The 22,783-nt window shown below is 37.2% G+C and overlaps 1 protein-coding gene across 1 annotated transcript; it reads left to right on the top strand.

Annotated features, from left to right (window-relative positions):
- The first annotated feature begins 1,689 nt into the window (after positions 1-1,689).
- LOC140170239 (carbohydrate sulfotransferase 15-like) lies at positions 1,690-20,518 on the top strand. Its single transcript, XM_072193570.1, has 8 exons — positions 1,690-1,763; positions 5,786-6,118; positions 11,516-11,726; positions 13,353-13,454; positions 16,001-16,163; positions 18,206-18,377; positions 18,507-18,660; positions 19,622-20,518. The coding sequence occupies exons 1-8, from the start codon at positions 1,707-1,709 to the stop codon at positions 19,825-19,827; spliced, it is 1,398 nt and encodes a 465-aa protein (XP_072049671.1). The 5' UTR covers positions 1,690-1,706; the 3' UTR covers positions 19,828-20,518.
- Positions 20,519-22,783: the final 2,265 nt, after the last annotated feature.

Raw genomic sequence — 22,783 nt, 5'->3', positions numbered from 1 at the left:
AATCGCGTCCTAATACTCCATTGGTGAGCGACGGGCGATTGGTATTTCACCAATAAGATAGCTCGCTTTTCCGAACGCAAGAAAGGGAGTCCTATTTGATTGGCTAAAAACCGATGACAACTTCAGATGTAGAGATGTATTCAATTCCAAAATCAATATTCTATTGTTGACGCAGATAAAGAAAGTTGTATAGTGTTTCACTGTGCTGCATTGTATTATAGACTTGTGATTTAATATTCTATAGCCAGAGAAATAAATGCTGTACAGCACCTTGGTCTGAGCTGAATGGGCTATGCTTGTTCTTTTCATAAGATTATATTCTCAAACAGTTGAATATATCACATTATTATCGTACGATTTCAAAAAATTTCGGTGAAAATGCATTTAAATATATGTGTCGAAAGAAAACAGCAATCGCAGCTGAGTTTATTGAACTTCCAGTTGGTGTATTGAAAACAAAACCTGAGTTTTACCTGACAAGAAATCGAATTTTCTTGTAATGGCAACGTCATATGGGGTACTGTGCATGCGCATATCGTAAAAACGTGCATGAATGGAAACGCTGCGGTATCTCATATCGTGTAAGTGATATGCTTAGCCTGAGTCGCTCGGCCTATCTCGAACAAAATCGCCACGCGTAGCTGTTGAAGAACGAGTGCATTCGCCGTACTATCACGGCAATTTTTGACACGAAGATATAGAGATGATGACGCAGTGTAGTGTATATTTTGGAAAATGGTACAGATCACCAGTTTCACTTTGACCTTGTAACAAAATCTTTTGTACTGTGTTCGTGAATGTGTGTGTGTGGTATTCTTTGGAGCGGAACCAATCAATGACAATTTTGCTATATATTCCGTATATATATATATACATATATATATACAGTGAACTGGTAAAGAAGCCGTAACGTCACGCCTAAGCTTTCGGACATAAGCTGTCCTTTTTCAGAGGGTGTAAACCATGTGGTAGACCCAGGTGTAAACTCTGCAAGGATATTCAGACCACTGAAACATTCACCAGTAACATTACAAAAAAGACCTATTCGATCCGCCAATCTGTTGATTGTACATCTACTAATGTGGTTTACCTTATTGAATGTGCCTATTGTGGTATCCAATATGTTGGCGAGACCGGTAACGATGCGCGTGAAAGGATGAGGAATCACAGGTCTACCATCAAACATCATGACAAGCATACTGATAAACCAGTTGCTGTGCATTTTTCTCAACATATCAATAGTCTTAAATTAACTGTTATTGAATGTCTTAACACCCAATCAAAATTCCGCCGTTTACACAGAGAACGCTTTTGGATTAACGTTTTGAGGAGTAATCAACCCAGTGGTCTGAATATCCCCCCAGTTGACTAAGTTTCTTTTCAATGCATTTTGTCTTTTTGACACCATTTTTTGCTGATTGTGCTCTTTCATTAGGTCTGACACTGTGGAATGTATATTTTGATTTTGTATGCATTTCATTTTGTTAGTGGTTTCTTTATGCCTCTGAAAAAGGACAGCTTATGTCCGAAAGCTTAGGCGTGACGTTACGGCTTCTTTACCAGTTCACTGTATTTTATATTTTCGGAGCCACGCATCTTTTATAGATCCGTCACTTTTACACAAGTATGTCGCGTTTGCCAATTTTTCTGTTAACCGTATATATATATATATATATAAATATATATATATATATATATAGGCATATATGACATTGGCAGCCACACGAGGAAAAAAGTTAAGCCTACTGTGTGTCGTAATGCAGGTAAGATGTGGATTAATTTAGATCTCCAAAATGAGTAATATATTAGCCATTATATGCCAATATGAATTATTAAATCGTGTAGAAACATTGATTAATTACACTGCACCTATATTCATCATGGCAGTCAGATGTATCGGTATCGATACACGTTTGTATAGTTATTTTCTAATGCGCGAGAGGCGCGAGAAATATAATTTTAATGGTATTAAGGTTACACGAAGAAACGTATAAAAAACGTATAAAAGACGTATAAAGTTGTTCTCTAAAACCGCGTTTTCTCAGCAATCAAATATCGCAGTGAGTCAAATGTGGGTGCATGGATGTATCTTAACATTATTTTTGTGTGTTTATACACATTTTTAGAATCCGTTTGAAAATCCTTCGTTTAAATCATTTTTACGCACCATGTTCACAAGATCAAAAACACGTTCCATGCAGTTTTTTTCAAATATTCGCTCCGTATAAAACCACGCCGAGTGATTGTGTTCTCCTTTTTTGTATTGTACTACAAATCGACCAAAGAAATAATGTTGCCATGGGGAAGAACCAAATACAGCACCGATTAAATTTTATTAGCCCGTTTTGGGGAACAATTTTCGAAAATCTTGTACCGCAAAACACTGTTATGTTACATTATCGATATCTGGATTGTGGCACGTTAATTTTGATTTCTAACTGCCTACATTATTTCTCAAAAGTATGTCGATTCCTTTACCATTTGAATTTCACTCCAAATTTAAGCTACTTTTGCAAAAATCGAGGTTTTTTGCCATCGATACCTCCGACATTTACAGCGGTAAGAGATTGTTTATCATAAGAGCCTGATATGCACTATTCCATAATAGTCAGTTTGAGATCGATCGATTTCACAGGTCACTCAGTAGCTCAATCGGTTAGCGCGCTGGACTCACGTTCGACTATATAATACTATAGTTTTGAGCTGGAAAACGTGTTCGAGTCCCTATGTGGTCCATTCCATCTATTTTATTTTATTTTTCTCTCACTTTTTCTCTTTTTTCTTGTTCGTTTCTTTCTTTCTGACTGCAGCGATTGATTGTTTTTGCCCGGTTTTTTTCATTATATAATTCAGGAATTTTTAGGCTATACTAGTCTAATAGGCGCGGCCTATGAATATATTTTTACAAATTAGATTAACAAAATATTGGTTGTTGGTTTTGTTACTGTTGTTGTAGTTATTGTTGTAGGCCTATATATTGCATAATCAGGGTATAAATAGGCATACTAGGCCTATTATAGCCTATAGAAGCATTGATTTATTTCACGACAGATATCATTCAGGATAATTTTAAAAATTGAAAATTTAGAAAATCCAAAGGAAATTTGCCGAAAACGGCTGCCCACAATCACCCCCCCCCCCCATCAGCTCATATGGTCCTATCATGGTCGCCCCTTCCCTATCCCTGCAACATATAGGATGACTCACGAGCCGCGGGCCCGCGGTTTGTCCGTGGCCCTAGTTCAGATTGATACACTATTGCGTGAGTTCATTCTTTTCTGCATGGCTGTTTCCATTATTAACTTACGCCCCTCTTGAAAATCAATTGCAAATGTTTGTAAAGTTTATCTCTACATTTCGAGACAGGGAATCAACTACCCCCTGCCCCAGTATGTATAGGCCTACGCACAATACCTATGCCACTGGCGCTGATGAATGGTGTGGTGGGACTGGGAGGGGGTGGAGGGACAGCTCACACATAAGTATTGCGAATCTTGCACAGGGGCGTAACCCAGACCTGACCTTCAGGGGTGGGGGGGGCAATTTCCCAATTTCTGTTGTAAAGTTGTAGTATTTATGTGCGAGCGGCTTGCCGCGAAGCGTTAAACAGGTGGTGTCCAGGGGCCCGCGGTATGGCCCCTGTTGGGATCTTGGTGTTTGGCATATTAGTACAAATTTCACATTGAAAGTAGTATAGATTTGTTTGAAGCTGCACTAAAATTCGTCCCTCTTTCTTCTTTTCTTCTTTCCCCTTTTTCTTCTTCCCTCTTTTTCTTTTCTTTTCTTTTCTTCCTTCCCTTTCCTCTTCTTTCCTCTTTCTTTTTTCTTATCCATTCCTCTTTCTCTTCTTCCTCTTTATTTCCCTTTTTTCCTCACCTCCCCCCTTTTCCCTCTTCCCTGTTTTTTCGCTCTTCTTCCCATTTTGTTTGTGTCCGGAGGGGGCAGCTCAGCGGTGTAGCTAGGATTTTTCCCGGGGGGGGGGGCCTGCATGGGTCGGGGCCCAAATCCACCAAATTTCCCTGCACTTGCAGGGGGGGCAGGGGCCCAAATAGACAATTTTTGCCAGGCTTATTGATAATAATCGCATGGTATTGCATATCGTATGGATTCCCCATCTCTCTGCCCCTCCTCTCCCTCTCTCCCCTTTCTCCCTCCTTCCGCGGGCGTCCAAATAGGCAATGTTTGCCAGGGGGGCAATTTCCCCCTGCCCCCGGCAGCTACGCCACTGGGGCAGCTTGCAACCACCACCCCTCCCCCCCCCCACACACACACTGGTTACGCCACTGATTTGCATAATCTTTTCATGCACCCATCATTGCCATCTATAACATCCTTTGACCCAGTATGTATCCAACAATTGGACACTACTATACTGGGCCCAAGGATGTATACTCCAAAAGCCCAATTTATAACTAATACTGGTTCAATTATACAGTTTTTTCTCTCCCATTTTTGTAATTGCAATAGCCAATAGCCTTTTCATAGGGTCTTTGATAGTTGTTTTATCGCCCATTGTTTCTTTTGGCCCCTTTCAAAAACCATTTCGCTACCCCTTTTACGCTCCCCTTCTCACGTTCGTTCGTTCGTTCTTTCTTTCTATTTTTTCATTCTTTCTTCTTTCTTTTTTCATCCTTCTTGCTTGATTGCTTGCCGGCTATCTTTCTTTCTTTCTTTCTTTCTTTTCTTTCTTTCTTTCTTTCTTTCTTTCTTTCTTTCTTTCTTTCTTTCTTTCTTTCTTTCTTTCTTTCTTTTTCTTTCTTTCTTTCTTTCTTTCTTTCTTTCTTTCTTTCTTTCTTTATCATTCTTTCTTGTTTCATCCTTCTTGCTTGTTGGCTATCTTTCTTTCTTTCTTTCTTTCTTTCTTTCTTTCTTTCTTTCTTTCTTTTCTTTCTTTCTTTCTTTCTTTCTTTCTTTCTTTCTTTCTTTATCATTCTTTCTTGTTTCATCCTTCTTGCTTGTTGGCTATCTTTCTTTCTTTCTTTCTTTCTTTCTTTCTTTCTTTCTTTCTTTATCATTCTTTCTTGTTTCATCCTTCTTGCTTGTTGGCTATCTTTCTTTCTTTCTTTCTTTCTTTCTTTCTTTCTTTCTTTCTTTCTTTCTTTCTTTCTTTCTTTCTTTCTTTCTTTCTTTCTTTCTTTCTTTCTTTCTTTCTTTCTGTCTGTCTGTCTGTCTGTCTGTCTCCTTCTTGGACAAAGATATACAGCAACACATTTATCACATGCGTGTTGTGCTAATTGAGAAATAAGAAGTCTCTGTCGTACCAGAGAAGATGAGAATCTATCCTCATCTTCTCTGGTCGTACAAACATTTAGCGTGAATCCATCGATCGCTCACAGCTCATCGAAGGTAAATATCTGATCCGATATCATGATCAATAACGATTGATTATCTTTTATAGGCCCTATATAATATTTATTAATAATGAAATGTGCACATAGAGTGAAAATGTTCTTACAAAGCATTTAACGGGACTGGGGTATACGTTTGGCATAGGGTGTTATGGCTAAGTCGGTACGCTATTTTCAGACCATTCATTTTGTGCAGTATACGAGCCTACAGCTATATCGAAACCGGGAATTTATTAAACACATTACCATCTTGAAAATACCAATAAATTCAAATCATACTGTTTTTATACAATTGGTTTAAAAAGTTTACGAATATTTTTGATTATTATTATTGTTATAAGTTTGAAAAAAATTATAGAAAAAAAAAACTTCTTCTAAAAGTAATTGCTTCAGCGGTAATTTTACATTTTTATTAAACCTTTTCTTTTAATTTCCAGAAATTATATTTTCGTACGCGTACGGTATGTTTCGCATTATCAGGGATAGTAATCACAATTTGTACATACCTGTATATTAATGCGTACGATACCCATGCGTTTTTGGCGCAGGTAGGCCTATCGCGAACCATGGACATGCAACGCTTCGACTACAGGAATTTGACAGACACAGGTAGGCCTACGAGCACCATGCGTAGCACCAGCACCAGCACCAACACCAGCACCAACACCAACACCAGCACCACGTGTCCGCGAAGAATAGGCCTACCTGTCGTTCCTGCGGGCAACCAAAGGGAGCATATACCTCATGCGTTATACAGTATGAACCCTAAGGTAAGTTTTAATGTATAAAGCAGAAACATATGGACCGAAGGTCTCTCATCAGGTGTATAATTTGCATCTTGCATTTGAAGGGCACGTCCTCTTTTTATGCTGTGGTTCGATACTGAGACTAATAAAAGCCTATTAGGTATCCACGAAAAAAGGTTATTTCCAAAATTATAGTTGATAATAGGACATTAAATTTGACTTTGTGAGAAAAACAGCTTTTTTTAATTGTGCAAGACTTACTAGTTCGATTTGATTCAATTTGGGTTTGGATAAAGTATTGATCAATAAAAACTAACAGAACAGGTTTGGTACAATTTCCAAGCCTTCCTATTTATTTCGGCATTTCTTTTATATCGCGCCTTTTGTGGATGTAAGGGCTTTTGCAACAAAATAAATTTACCCCTTTTATAGAAACCACCTTTGCAATCAAATTTGCGCCCATTTGTTTGCACTATGTAACTTAATTAATGCTTTCAAAATCAAAAAGAAAATTTAAATATGTCATTTACTTTTTTAATTATGAATTTGTAATCAAATCCGGCAAAATGACATTTTTGAGCATTTCCGAAGCTACAGCTTTGGTTAATTACAATGATTTTTTCAAACATAGTGACCCAAAAAGAATTCCCTTTGTGGCACGAAGGTCAAACAACCACCAAAATGTGTATTTTTACCCACACTATAATATCATTATACACTATAATAACTCAATTTCAACTAGAGCTGGGATGTAAGAGCTTTTGCAACAGATTTCTTCATATATTGCCCCATGCGAAAATGTGCACTTTTTAGGTTAAAATGGCGAATTATGAGGTTAATTTGGTCAGAAACCCACATACAGGCGTCAACATTGGGGGGAGGGGGCGGTGATTGCATGGGCCATCCCAACTTTCAAAATATTGGGGGATTTATCCTCAACACCCCCCATCTACGCCTATGATAGAAAATACAAATTGGACGATATGCAAGAAAATGTTATGCACGCAAATTATGAAATTCTTGGAGTAAGGGAATATAGGGTATGGATCATGAACCCAGCAAACACAAAAACGTTTTAAAAACGTTTTAAATAAGTTATATTTTGGCTTTTGGTTTAGGTAAAACGTTTTAATAACATTAAAATGTCGGGTTATATAAAGGTCATGATAACGTTTTAAAACGTTTTCAATGAAAACACACTACAACAATATCTTTAAATGTTTTCAAAAAATGTTATTGTAAACTACTTTTTACAAACATTTTTGCCAAATATTGTGTCAGTACTTAAATAACATTCTGTTAAAATGTTTGAACCCAGCAAACACAGAAATGTTCTTAAAATGTTTTTTTTTCAAAACCTTTTAATAACATTAAAAACCTCGCGTCGAGGTTTAGAAAAGAAAAAAAAATAACGGTTACTTAATGAAATAACGGTTAGTTCATGAAAAGAAGAAGTGAAATTTAGCAAAACGCGACGAGGTTTATTTGCCCGTAAGAGAGCTCTATTGTTCCGCTATTGTATCCGCTATTGTATCCACTATTGTATTCTATTCATAAAAGCTACTGCAAGAATCGCGGCAATCCCTGATATCGCAGGTGTCTACCGCCGGCGTTTCGCATTTATTAACATTCAAAATGATCCGATACTCTTACATTTATAGACTTATTAGTGCTTTTTATATAATATTCAGAAATTGCAATTATGAAAACTACAAACTTTGAAAGTGAAAATATATTACCATCGAAAATATATCATACTTAAATTCTATAGAATCTATAGAGGCATTGCATGTGACGTATCATCCCGTAAATATGGCAGACTACTCAAATGCATTCAACAAAAGCATGATTGCAATCTACCGTGACAGTTCGTCTCACGCACATAACCCTGCACTAAGATCAAATAGGTTGATGACAACATTTGATTGAATGGACTGTACTCCGCCATAACTACGGTGAAGGACACCGGTTCAAATCCTTTGTTTGGAGCCAATCAATAATTTCATGCAGGGCCTCTATAGATACCCAACCCAGAAGTGCCCATTTATTTTCTAATTTTTTGTAATCGCGCCCAAATATCCCCGCAAATATCTTATACACGGTTTTATTGATTCATTTTGGGCTTACCAAAAGTTAGAAGTCGTCAAAAATGGCAACATCCATTGATAGCAATGCTTGAGTAAACATTGTCTAAACACTAGATAAAAATACAGCTTTGTACAACAGAGAAGATGGGAGGAAACGGAGATAGATCCAGCTATGCTCAAACAAAATATGTGTGCTGCCGCTCATTCAAAAGTAATCACGCTATTCAGGTTTAACAATAAAATACAATAAAGGGGTTCAAACCCATGATGGGTGTGATACACAACTTGCTGCTTAATAGTTTTAGGGAAAGATCAGTGTCTGCATATCATCATACTATGCATACCATGCATGCAGACCCTAACATCCAGTTATATTTCAAATAAAATATGACGTAAGTTCCATGGCAAATTATAATTTCTGACGCTTGTTGACTCTTTCAACCTCTACGATTTATGATACAGAGTATTTTCAATTATCAAAATATCTTTATTAGGTTTGCAGGAAATGACAGGAAAATACATACAACAATAAAATAAACATCATCCCTTTTCTAACAAAATCCTAAAACACTCTCCCTAAATAATTATAATTCGAAATAATAACACCTATTCATTTATTCATTATAAACCTCTCGGGTAACAAACGGGTACTATAATATTTTTCAAAATCAAGAATAATATCAAACAAATCCTCTTACTCGAACAGTACACTTAATTTAGGCCCGGGATTTAGGCCTGCATTATGATTATAGACCTAAGGTTAAAATGCTTGAAAAGATAACAAGAAACTACACCACATTTCGCCATACTGCATTCTACAAACGCTTGCTGTTAGAATAAGAAAAATTTTAATGCTAATTTATTGCACATTCTAGGGAAGCGTGGTAACCTTTTTAAAATAACCGAGTGAGAGGGTTTTCAAGAAAATATTTTTACTGTCAAAACTGAAGCATCCTCTGTATAAAAGAAAATATGAATATTAACTGCACATCATATATAACGATTCGTGATACCCAATTGTAGCACATTTGATGTCGTTTAAGAGGTAAAGAATTTTATTTCAATTTTATATACGCCAAAATATTTTTTTAATTGAGCAAGAATAAGGATAGAAAAAACGTTGAAAATTCTATATGAATATTACATTAGACCCAACCAAAGATTACTGTTTCGTTTTTATGGTAATCTAATCTTTTATTTCCTGAAAAAACATTAAGGGTCTAATGTCGATTATTCACATACTTGATCAAAACATCGAACGTTTATACAAGAAAAATGGTAGGTTCCTCTATAGTATTTTACTGACCATGGAAATGTACTGACACCGCAGGGCTACAAAGAACTGCTAACCGCGAAATATGGATATCCACCTAGTTTGCCCCTCGAAGCTTCAAAAAACAACTCATCGCGAAATATGGATATCCAACTAGTTTGCCCCGCAGGGCTACAAAGAACCATTAACCGCGAAATATGGATATCCATCTACTTCGCCTCGCATGGCTACAAAGAACCACTTACTGCGCAATATCTTTTTACCTCAAAAAAAGAATTAATATCTACCAAAAAACGTTTCAAAGCGTAAAAAGGGGCCAAGTTTAAAAATCTTTCCTGTGTGGCTTTTCACCCTTTTTTAAACTTGGTCCCATTTATGAAAGTTTCTAAAGACCCATACGAAGTCATCTTTAGGCTACTTGTTTGTTTTCTTAGTTGTCAGTGTTCATTTTGTAGAGTAAATTAATTAATGTTCGTGCTTGATTGAAGTTTTTCCGTAAAGACGTTATAATGTATTTTGAATTAAGGCAAAAGTAGCAAATACTCACTTTGTTAAATTCTTCATCGTCTTGTGCGATTATGCGCCTTATGTACAGATGTAGGGCCTACAATATGTAACAGGTTGACAGACAGTCAATTTGCTAAGTATATATAATACTCTACTACTCTTTATGAACACGCAATATAATGAAACATAAACCTTCAAATGTTTTTGATAATACATAGCCTACGTCATATTGCACCGCTTTCGAACAGTCTTAAACCTAATTGTTGCATGTAGAAATTAGGACTCATTCTTCATGTTATTACGGTACTACTTTACTGAATGGGACCAAGTTTAAAAAGGGTGAAAAGCCACACAGGAAAGATTTTTTAAACTTGGCCCCTTTTTACGTTTTGAAACGTTTTTTGGTAGATTTAAATGTCGGGTTATATTAAGGTCATGAAAACGTTTTTAAAACGTTATTGAAAATATTTTTTCAACCCCAAAATAACATTCTGTTTAGAATGTTTAAATAACATTCTGTTTAGAATGTTTTGTATCAAGTTTTCAAGAATGTTTTTGGAATGTTATTAAAACGTTTTTATACCCTCTATATAACCCGACATTTAAACGTTTTCTGTAAAACATTTTTGTTTGCTGAGCAGTAGATTATCAAAAATGTTTTTTAAGGTTATGAAAACGTTTTATACTCTTAATATACCCTTTATATAACCCGACATTTAAACGTTTTCTGACAACCTTTTATAACCTTTTGCGAATGATGTCAAAAACGTTTTGTGTTTGCTGGGAAGTGCCCTTTAAAGCTTTCATTGCATGATTACGCTACAGCTCTCCTTAAACAAATCGGTTTTGTTTTACCAACGTTTTACCTGAATAACTAATTTAACCATTCTATGGTCAAAACATAACCACGTATCTGGGACGAAGGTCAGTTTCTGGAAAGCTGGACTTAACAAGGTCATCTGATAAAAAAATCTAATTCCCTTGACAACTCAATGACAGGAAAAACTGTCGAAAGAGAATGCTGTGATATAGTTAATACACATTTTACTTCAACAGTTTATTTAGTATATAGATTCACATTTCGGCATTAAGTTCGTTGCCTGACTGTCATCATAATAGATCCAGATATCATACTCTTTTTTTCTCAAATGGATATATGTGACCGTACAGCACGAATGAGCCGTAAATGTCCTCAACTGTATTCTGAGTTACAGTGTAAAATGGGCATGAATGTCGTATTCATAGGTACCTCAATTGGGTGCTACGTGTACCTCATTTAATGAGATACACGTAGCACCAAATTGAAATACCTATGAATACGACCTTCATGCCCATTTTACACTGTAACTCGGAATACAATTGAGGACATTTACGGCTCATTCGTGCTGTACGGTCACATATTAATAACCTTACGAAGTTAAATCGGCAATTGCTATAATTCCAGAATACCTACCGTATTTATTCCGAATTGGGCAATTTTTTTCGCGCAGTATCTGTATTTTAAATGATAACCAAAATATGCGTGTAACACATTGTTTTTGTTTTATTTTATAGCTGTTTGATTCCATTCCGAAGACATTTCTGGACAACTTTACAAACCCATGCTGGCAAGAAAACAATACAGTGACATGTGTACCTTTCTATTTTCTAATCGGTTTCTCTAAATCGGGAACATCGGATATCTGGACAAAAATATGTCGTCATCCAAATGTTGTTTGCGATTATCATAGGAAAGAAAGTCACTTTTGGACAATGGAAAGTAAAGGTATAGCAGACGAACAAGTGTTTAGTCGTGACCACGCAGTCGGACATACACTTATTACCAATAATAAGTCACTTATTGCCGGTAATAAGTCACTTATTGCCAGTAATAAGTCATTTATTACCGGTAATAAATGACTTATGTCAGACCGTGTGAACACGACTTTAAGGAAATGGAATAAACCGAGAGTCATTCATGCATAATGTCAGTTAAATCCGTAGACACAATTGCGATACCCAAACGGGACGAATCCTAAATGGTCGTCAACATACGCAGAGCTGCCCACGCACAAAGCGGGGGAGTATTTAGTCTGAAATTGTAAGGAGATCGACAACGGTTTGGATAAAATGAATTAAAGTTTTAACTTCAACTCTGCACATTTTTCGTTTGGGATTATAGGGTTACGGAATGTGATGATGAGATCAACATATTACGGGTATGGGATAAGGATTATGTTTGAATTTGAAAGTTTGAGATTGTTTGTAGCTCTTGCTTGCTTATTCCGCCTATTTCGGGTGGTTTTCCCGAACCACGACAGCTTTCCATATCCTCCTGTCCTGCATCGCCGTTCCCAGGTCTGATGCTTGTAGTCCAATGTCCTGCTTGAGAACATCTACAAATGTAAGGGTGGTCTACCAGGGATTCTTGTTCCATGTTTGGGTGTGCAGGTTATCAGATTGGCGACAGGTTCGCACTCACTCCTGAAGCAGTATCCAGCGAAGCGTGTCCTCCTGTAGGTCTACATATAGAAAACCTGATCTGATACGGTGAAAATAGACTTTGTCCCCCTTGGCCTTATTTGTTAACTCCGTCGAGAGATCCTCCCTCTCAATGATCCAGAACCGCGCCTGGAAGCCGAAGTCGCGACCACTATAAAGTTCTAAGGTTGATCGTTTAAGGTATGCGAGAATTTTAGTAATCATCGGAGTGAATTTCCGTAGGCCGAAAACATCTCGCGAGGTGTATCAAGATTTGTATAACATGTATGCAGGCGGCGAGTGGATTACAGATGGAAATTTACTGAATTTAGAGAATGCACGTAATTCACCACCTGTGTATAACGACAATTTCGACAATTTATTTCTCAAAACATTATAATTGCTTTCATGATGTTCATACTTTGGAGGTTTCGCGTATGGAGGGCTGTTAAGACCCCCTTTTCAGCGTTGCTGTCACCCAAAGATCCCATATCTGTTTACGAACACTTGCTCTGTCATCCGAAGACCCCTTATTTTTCCATTTGATCTGTTACCCAAAGACCCTATTGAACAGCAACTTTCATTTATCACTGATTTTTTTACTTATTTTGAAAAAACAAAGAAATTTAAAGTAATTTAGAAATTCAATGTTCGTGGTTTCTGTGGCGCTGTTTCGGCTCTCACCTAAAGGTTCCATTTGAAAAAAAATGTCATGTTCTCACCCAATGACCCCAGATTTTTTTATATTTTGCTCTCACCGAATGCCAAAAATCATGCTCTCATCAAATGATCCCATATTTTGAACTCACCGAGGTGTCAGCCCTACATCTATATCCATTTCATATTGAAATGTCCCCGGATGTTGTATACTAAATTTCAGGAATATGGTAAGATTGTAACAATTTGCGATTTTCTTCTCTCTCTTCTTCAGCTTCCAGGTATATGGATTTACACGATCATTTTCGAGTTCATTATAAAAAGTTTAGCAACATGATTAAAAATCACAACCCTCGTGCAGCCGACAATATTATAGGTATGTTAGAAATTACAGACTTGACATTTAATATGGAATATTTTTTCGACAAATATCAAGACTGGTCTGGAAGGGGTTTGCATAAACCGCACGGGCTAAATGTTAATTGGGGTGTGTTGGGAGATGGTGTACAATAATCGTTTGATAGAAAATGTGATTTCCATGAGTTTACATTATGGTTCTCATTATGTAGCGAATCTGCCTATAATGGCGGATTTAGGAGGCTGAATTTGAGCTTTGTGGGGGACACAATTTCGGACTTTATGCAACATTGTTCTGTTATTATAAAATTTATAGGGGTTTGAGGTGATATTTCCTAAACTTCGTCAGTAAATGGCATTCATCACAGCTGAAATTTTTTCAACATGGAAGGAGCTTAAAATATGGCTTTTAAAAGGGGAACGTACTCTGAACGTTTGAATGGCTTCCTTGAGGTCAAATGTTATAACCTTAAGGTACAAATCAACTGCGCGGATTCTTGGTTGCCCAATGAACTCACGCTCTTTCTTTGTGTACTGTAAGTTTATAACATTTGGCCCCAGGGGGCCATTCAAAATTTCTGAGTGCGTACCACTTTTCAGCGCCATATTTATAAAGCACCTCCCACTTTCAAAACTGGTAGATTACAAGTGCATTTCAGGTCTGACGAACACTTATTGGTATTTAGGTTCAGTAAATATCACCTCAAACCTCAATAAATTTGATAATATCAGAATATTGTTACTCAAATTCAAGTATTTTAACCCCCACAAAATCAATTTCAGTCTACATAAATCCGACATTTTAGGCTAATTAACTACATCATGAGAACCATAATATATACTAATATATAATAGAAAGCACATTTTCTGTCAAAAGTTACTTTACACCATCTCCCGACACACCCCAATAAATATTTGTCCCGTGCGGTTTATGCAGACCGCTTTCAGACCAGTCTTGGAATTTTGCGAAAAAATATTCCATACTCAATGTCAAGTCTGTACTTGGTACTCTAGGTCGGTAAACATGAGTAAGATTTGATCTTTCCGTAAAGAAGTCCTTTATATAGGGCTGAGCTTTTGGAACTCTAGTGAGTGCCATCTTCAGAGCAAATAAATAAACATGATGATGCGCCTTATTTGCCACCCCTAGTGTATATAAGGCGCATCATCATGTTTATTTAGTTTTTCTGAAGATGGCACTCGCTAGAGTTCCGAAAGCTCAGCCCTCTCAAAAGGACTTCTCTAGGGAAAGATCAAATCTTACTCATCTTATAGGTATGTTGTTTATTTCCGGTGATTTTGAATAGTGTTGAACACGCGTGTCAATCAAATAATGAGTAATAATTCGTTTTTATTTCTTTAATTATTTATTTGCTCAACTCCAATGTACGATTGTGTAACTGTTTCGCTTACCATTATTGAGCAGTGGCGTAGCTAATGGTGGGACAAGAACAACCCAGTTCCTCGTCTTACTTTGTGAATATACCACAATCGTACATGTATATAAAATGTAGTATATAGTGCCCTCTACTGAATGCAGTTAAATGCCATAACGAAACTTATTCTATGGGACACATTGTACAGTTTTCCAGTTTCAGTGGTTTAAAGTAAGTAGTCATGTGGCATTAACCTACATTACACTCAGCAAAGTGTTGCTTAAACTATGCAGCCTTTCCGCCCAAGGTTAGAGCTACCCGAACGTAAGCTGCTTAAAGAGGATGGTCCATATCAATTTGTAAGCGCTCTTTTAGCAAAGTAACAGTTCATTGAATTCGTATGACAAAACACGCGAAAATAGTAACTTTTTGCTCAAAATTTGCAATATAAAGAAAATTGGCCATTGCTCATTGAAATGAAGCAAGTATGTGGACAATATAAGTGTGCTCTTTCATTTAATGACATACAATTTGAAAAATATTGTAATGAACACTTGAGGATTTGACTTTTAAAACCTACATTTTGGTCAAAAATTTAGGATAGGTTGTTTCCAACAGATTCACCACACTTGCCTTGCTATAAACATTGAATTGCGTTATCTGTTGACTTAATGGAAAAAATGTTTTTAGGGGAAGTGTTAGCTTTCGTTCTATATAAAAAAAATTATGATTGGATGAAGGGAACACTTGTGGTTTTGACAAAACCCAATCACAGATGCCTATTTTCCACTAGATCTCACACTGCTCTTATGATGCTGTGTACGCAACCATGTAGTATAAACACAGACTACATAGAGGCTAGACTCGCTATGTTTGGAAATATAGATCTGTGTACTCGGGTGTATCGAGGTGGCAACTGTAGATGCATTTATAAGAGAATCGTTTTGTAGCCAAACCTTTTCATATGATTGAAAGACGATGGTTTAGAATTGTCAAAAGATTTTCGTCTTGCACATAAAGCCATGAGAAATATCACTTTCTGCATCTTGGTTGCGATGGTTAATTTAGCTGATTAGGGCACTGCGGTTGTATGACGCTGTCTTCCTGACTGGTGCTAAATGGGGTATCATAAGATGTGTCTTGTGGGCCATGATAACTGTCTTTCTGCAACTATTCTTGTCTGTAACAGGCGATGGAACACCCAGTACTATTTGGTTTAATTCGCATTGGGCAACTTACTTTGATGCCGAGGCATGTAAAGCTGTTGGACCACCTTATGTATTTGCTGACATAATCCACACAGTGTTACCTGACGCCAAAATGATAGTCACTCTTAGAAATCCTACAGATAGGTAATGTATCGGAACATATTTCTTTCTCTGTTTGTTATAATTATTCTCAAATTATTTGAGAGATTGCGATGTTCTATACACGCAGCCCGTGCGTTCATATAGCGTTCATATGTACGTACAAAATCGCTAGTTGTGCTCCTTCATCACTAAGGAACACAAGACGGCAGGGGTGCTGGTCAGTAGAAGGCGACAAACTCAAAATATAGTGGTACCTATGCAACATTTTTAATTCAGGCTGATTATGATTTTAAAACGGGCCTTATAATTATTATGCCGCTCAAACTTTTTGTTTCCCCCGAATACTATGGTTGAAAAACATTCATAAGGCCCACTACATGCATATACCATGACTTTATTTTCAAAATGATACTTTTTCGAGGGGGAAATTGGTTGCATTGCATGCACCGCATGATGCCGTATAGCCAATTGCAACGTTCTCCGTGCGTTTGTATATGCAAATCGCAATCTCTTTTTCATACGGTCGATCTCACACACATTTCAATGGACAATCTGCGGGTATGAAGCGCGCGTATGAATGAAGTCAAGTTTTTACTCTTCACTTTTGCTTTATTATAATAACGATTTCTTACAACGGACATGCGTCACGAATAGTTATACTTACATTCGTATGTTCAATATCGTTGACTATCTTTATTAGGCGGTAGCAAGCGGGGGACAGGGTGGACGAAGTCCATGGACCCCGAGGGTTCAGGGGCTCCGAGCACAAAAGCGAAAATTAAATAAGTGCTGATAATAGAGAGTATGGTCGGATTTACCATTGGGCCAAATGGGCCCGGGTTTGGTGGCTCCAAAATATTGCCCTATGCTCCTTTCTTTTAACCCCAATAACAGCACGTTTTTTTTTACCGAAATAGATCAAAATTGTAAAATTTTCCGCGCTTCGCGCGCATTCAAATACCAAAATTCATGTTGATCTGGGGCTAAAATAGTCTGAAATTGAATTTTTGTGGTGCTTTTTGAACAAATGTCCTAGTAACATCGGAACAAAATAATGTTAGCCCACCTCTATATTATACGTAAAACAACACGTGAGTTCGGGACCTCCGAATTTTACCCTTGCCCAGGACCCCTTAAGGGAAATCCCGCCCTGGTTAAAAGGGCCCGTACTACTCCTTGTCCACGGGCCCCTGGTGTTCTTGCCATGCCCCTGGCCCCCTGGCAACACCCCTGAGCTTATTATCACTACGTTGTTAACCGAGGAACCGAACCAGCTCTCGCGGTTCAAGCATCATGCAGTTATTGTTAACTACAATGTATGCACACAACACAGGGGCACTCACAATAGGCAATTGTCCCGTACTGGTAGCGCTGTTTTGTAGATATAGGAGATGAACTACTTAGCGTCATATATCAAAAAGTTTATAAGTTATGATTTTAGTACTTGCTCTATGTTTCAATTACTTATTCTTTTCAACATATCTGAATTTCTAACCCGGTACAAGCTTTAATAACGGGGGACCATACATTTGTATGAGAAAGGAAACCTACATCTTATCCAAACTCCCGTGTTAATCCAATGCACATTTTGCTTCACCAAGCCGCCCTGACTTGGTCACATTTGGAAGAGGGGTGCCACGAAAACGTAATAGGTACAAATTTAGTACTTTCTTTCAATCAAGTATGGTTTATTCTCTACATGTCAATTTTTAAATTATTAGCATAGTCCTTATAATAACGGGGGACCGCCTTGGTGAGTAAATGATAGCAAACCAGTGAAAAATACCCCCAAACTCAGTCAGTGGCGCTCCGCCCGTACCTGTCAATAGCGTCATTATCGATTGGTTTAGTCGACCGTAGCGGACAATTCGATCGCTCATTGGAATAATATTATCACGTGGTAAGAAATTTGCATTGGACAATCGATTACTATAATGGTTTAGTACTGCATATCTCGGTTTAATCTTCACTAAGCGGGTTTATGGCTGAAATGGTCACGGTGAATTTGCCGTGGACAAAACTGCACTATGGTGCTATTATTAAAATCTTGTTTCAATAAATCATACCTTGAACTTTATTTGCAGACTATATTCTGACTTTTTCTACTTTTCGGATGGAACTGACACTCCAGACACGTTTCATCTATATGTTATAAAAGCGATTGAAATGTTTAACGCATGCGTGAAGGAGGCGTCTTTCCGTGCATGTGCTTATACATATGGAGAATTCCGGTTGAACAATGGTAAAACAAACAAGGTAATAAGTATTTAGTGATATAAATTTTTCTTGGGTGTACATTACAATTCTAATAAGCAATTAAAGCCATTATTATTTTGCAACCTCTATAATTCTTTATAAACTATTTTGTTTTTGTTTTATTTTCAGAGAATAACGCGAATAACTATTGGCTTTTATGATGTGTTTCTTCACGATTGGTTAAATGCGTTTCCACGTGATCAGTTCTTTGTTGTGAAGTTTGAAGAATGGCGAACAATGTGTCTAACAATTCTTCCAGAAATATTCAGCTTTTTGAAATTAGGTATGTATCCATAAACTTTCATAATATTAAAGGAATATGACCCGACTCAACAGCATCCATCATTGGCTCTATGTCCCACTATCAAAGTTAATTATTTTGTATGAGTGGAAGACATGGATTTTGCTCATTGACCTTGCGAAATAGTAGGAATGACAAATACACATTTCATCTTGTTAAAACCAGACGTTTATTTATTAACCTGACAGTTTCGACAATTTCTTGGACAATTTTCCGATTTCACATCTGGACACCAACAGAGGGCGTACTAGCGCACAAAATCGGATCGCATAAGGTATTTTCAATATGCCCCTTGCCTGTGTTTATCGTTTTCAGTGCCCTCTTCCTCATCCAGATTGACTCTCTGATTTAGCGTTTCATAGCTCTGTTAAATTGATGTACTGATGTTAGATTAAAACATTACCCCCGGGCATCACCCAATCGCCCAAGATGGTTCAAACTGGCAGGTTATCACTTGTTTGACAAAACGAAATGTATATGTATGGAATTCAACAAACCTACTGAGCCTTTTCAAGATAAAATGTGTCATGTCTGACGTGTGTAAGTCTTACATACACAATATTCCGCAAGATTGGTTAATTTCACATTCTGGCATCTCATGAAGCGATTGAAAGAAATAACAGCGAGAAACTCCACGCAGCTCTCCTCCTTGGATCCGCTACTACCCCATTCCATAAAATGTTAAAAATTCTAGATAATACTTGCGATGTTTATAACATTTTAATCGATTGTGAATTTTTGGTACAGCCAAGTTCTCAATTCAAATTGATATTATTAAAAAAAAGGTGAAGTATGATGAAAACTAAATTTCAAAATAGCATTAATAACAACATTGATATGACAAAAACGACATTGACGTAGAACATAACCGAACCAATAATGTGGGTCAAATTAACATCACATTTGTGTTGGATTTTCATTTTCATTTTATTTTCTCTTACAGAAGGACAACCTGAAAAGGACATCAAAAAGTACTGTACTAAGAGGATCGTTAATAAAAACTCATATTACCACGGAGAGATGTTACCTGAAACGAAACAAATCTTAGATAAATTCTACCAGAGTTCACGACAGGAGGTTGCTAGGATACTGGAGAATAGGAAATATTTGTGGGAGGATAACCACCAGACAACAGAGCAAATATCATGATCATATAAAAAATCCCTTAAAAAGGGATGAGCAGCGACAAAGTTCAACATTTGGCTATATGGGGAACAAATTTAGAGTAAGCTAAAAAAGTTACCTTATCAGAGTCCGAATTGAGCAAAGACGTAGCTTGCGACGCCATCACGGCGTCTTCCTTAACTTGCCGTAACGCAAGCTACGTCTTTTTTGGGCGGCGCGGTCACTGGACTTTCGCGATTCGTCTTTCTTGCGCCATGTGAGAAAGTGATCATAGTGTGAAATGTGTATAGTCTGATAACTTAGAAAAAAAAGGTCCTACTCGTCGGACTAGTCTTAACTAGTGCATTATTTTATGGCCAGGGTACGTGTTAAAGGCCTATACGTTGAATTGCACCACAACCAATTGCATGATTATATTAGCCTACTATTCCTTAGCCATATTGCTAAAAGGGAACACTAAGTGTGTTTTGTCTATTAAACATGGCAAGAAAGCCTTGGTGAAAACTATGCGCCTTTCTGAATGGTTTCAAGGATCCAAGATGTGACTATTATACGGTTTGACTACAAGAAAAAATAATGAAATCCTTTATATCCAAATAAATTATAGTTAGCTTGTACTGTCGTTCGAAATATTGACATTTGATCCTGATGTGACAAAAAAATAGCAAAGATTGTTGAAACACATATAAATGCATACAGTTCACTTGTACTGGTCATTTAAGCGAAGTTAGCTGAGGGATTTGTCACCGAATGGATTATGTCGGATATTGAACACAATCTTGACCCAAATCAATTTGGTAACCGCAAGGGTGTTTCAACTTCACATTATCTAGTCAAACTGGTTAACAATTTGTGTTCTCATACGGACCAATTGAAATCAAAGTGTTCGGTTGTCATAACCGACTTCAGTAAGGCTTTTGACCTTATCAATCATAATATCGTCATAAAGGACCTTCTTAACTTGGGAACTCGTCCATCAGTGATCCCTTGGGTGTGCAGTTTCTTAGAAGAACGAATGCAGTGTGTTCGTTATCAAAATCACAGTTCTGAGTTTGTTACCCTAAAAGGTGGTCTTCCGCAGGGTACCAAGTTTGGCCCTCTTGGTTTTCTGGCCAAATTTAATGAAGCTGTCCGCACAAATGTCACTGATGGCCGGGTACTGAGTTTAAAGTATGTTGATGACATGACAATTGTTGAGAAAACCCGTATTGGTGATACTGAATCTTTGCAAAATGTTCTTGATGGTTTTTGTGACTGGGCAAAGCAAAATGATATGAAATTAAATCCTGACAAGTGTGTTAACATGAATGTTACCTTTATGAAGAACCCACCTGACAGTGCACCTGTCCAAATGTGTTCCGAGAATTTGGCAATTGTGGACAAAGTGAAAATTTTAGGTGTTACAATTTCTTCCGACTTGAAATGGGATCTTCATTTGTCTCAAGTCAAGCGTAAGGCTAGCAATAAGTTGTACATGCTTAAAGTGCTTAAGAAATTCAGCCTTTCTGTTGATGATTTGATTACTATTTACAGATGTTATGTGCGGCCTTTATTAGAGTATGCCGTACCTGTGTGGAATGCAGGAATAACCGAATCTCAGGTCTTAATGCTAGAGAGGGTGCAAAAAAGAGCCCTCAGGATCATTCTTGGTCCAGATTATCTGTCGTATGACCATGCTCTTGAACTGTGCAACCTCGCCAGCCTTCAGGAAAGGCGTAAAATGCTGTGTGTTAAATTTGCCATGGGTATCTACAAGTCAGATGAGTTCAGTGCCTGGTTGCCTTTAAAAGTTAAAGATAAAGTGCAATATTCTCTGAGAAATGCTAACCATTTTAACAAAATCAAGTGCAGAACCAATCGGTTTCAAAATAGTGCAATTCCTTATTGTGTCGATTTGCTCAATGAAATCATGTAATGTGCTCTAATTTTAATCATGTTGCTGGCTAACTGTTTTTATATTGAAGTGTTTTATTTTTCCAAATTCTTGATATTATCTTATTGTATTGTTGTATTGAAAGTATAGGGGGGAGAATAGACTATGATATGTGAGTTTTGTTGGTGTGAGGCCTCTGATTGTGGTATAATTCAGGATGTGTCCAGTGTCATGCTGAGTGGTGTGTGTGAGCAACTGTTGTGAGTGGTTATGTGCCCTTCCAGTGTGCTGTAAGTGGATTGTGCTGTGCAAATGTTGTGTGCTTGTGAGTAGTCTGGGTTGGATTTCTTGGGGTGGATTATTAACTTGTTTTGCTTTCGTATGGTTTGTGCTATAGGGTTTGCTGCAATATTTTGTTTATTTATTTTGTTGTTCACTTGCATTTTGTCATAATTCTTTATTGTGTATATTATATATGTCTTTTAATGTAAACTTTGCTGTAATTTAGCCTGCGGGCTACAATGCATTGTGTTAATAAACCATAAATGAATGAATGAATGATTAAACATGGCATTTGCCGTGATAAACTTCAGTGTAGCACAAACATATATAGTCTTTCAAGACGAATAAAACATAGGCAACCTTGGCTCATGGGGCCCAATAAAATTGGATTGGACATTTACTCCTCATTAGTCATTAATATTCTTCGCCAAGTTGGAATTTTTCTACAACATAATCATATATAAATATATTTTGCATCTGGACCTATAAACCCTTATTTTTTTTACTGTTGTGAAAAGAATAGGCCTATTAGTACGTGTAAGTCAATGTTTGTCGGGATGTGTCAACAGTCCACGCCTTTGTTGGTGGGGTGTGTGTGTGGACGTGGATGCGGATTTGGGTGTGGGGGAGCGGTTAATCTTTCTTGAGCGATCAGAGTTAAAGTATAGTTGGTAAACTAAGAAAAAAACCAGGTCCTACTCGTCGGACTAGTTAAGACAGATGAATCATATTGCATGAAACACATCTTTTCTTCTAACGAATGTTATCTTAATTGACCCAATTATACTACACAACATGACCCTGGTGTTATGGGGTTATGTAACG

This window comes from Amphiura filiformis, chromosome 14, assembly GCF_039555335.1.
Source record: "Amphiura filiformis chromosome 14, Afil_fr2py, whole genome shotgun sequence".
Taxonomy (NCBI): Eukaryota; Metazoa; Echinodermata; class Ophiuroidea; order Amphilepidida; family Amphiuridae; genus Amphiura; species Amphiura filiformis.
Note: the sequence above shows the minus strand (reverse complement) of the source record. Positions and strands in the feature narration are given on the sequence as shown.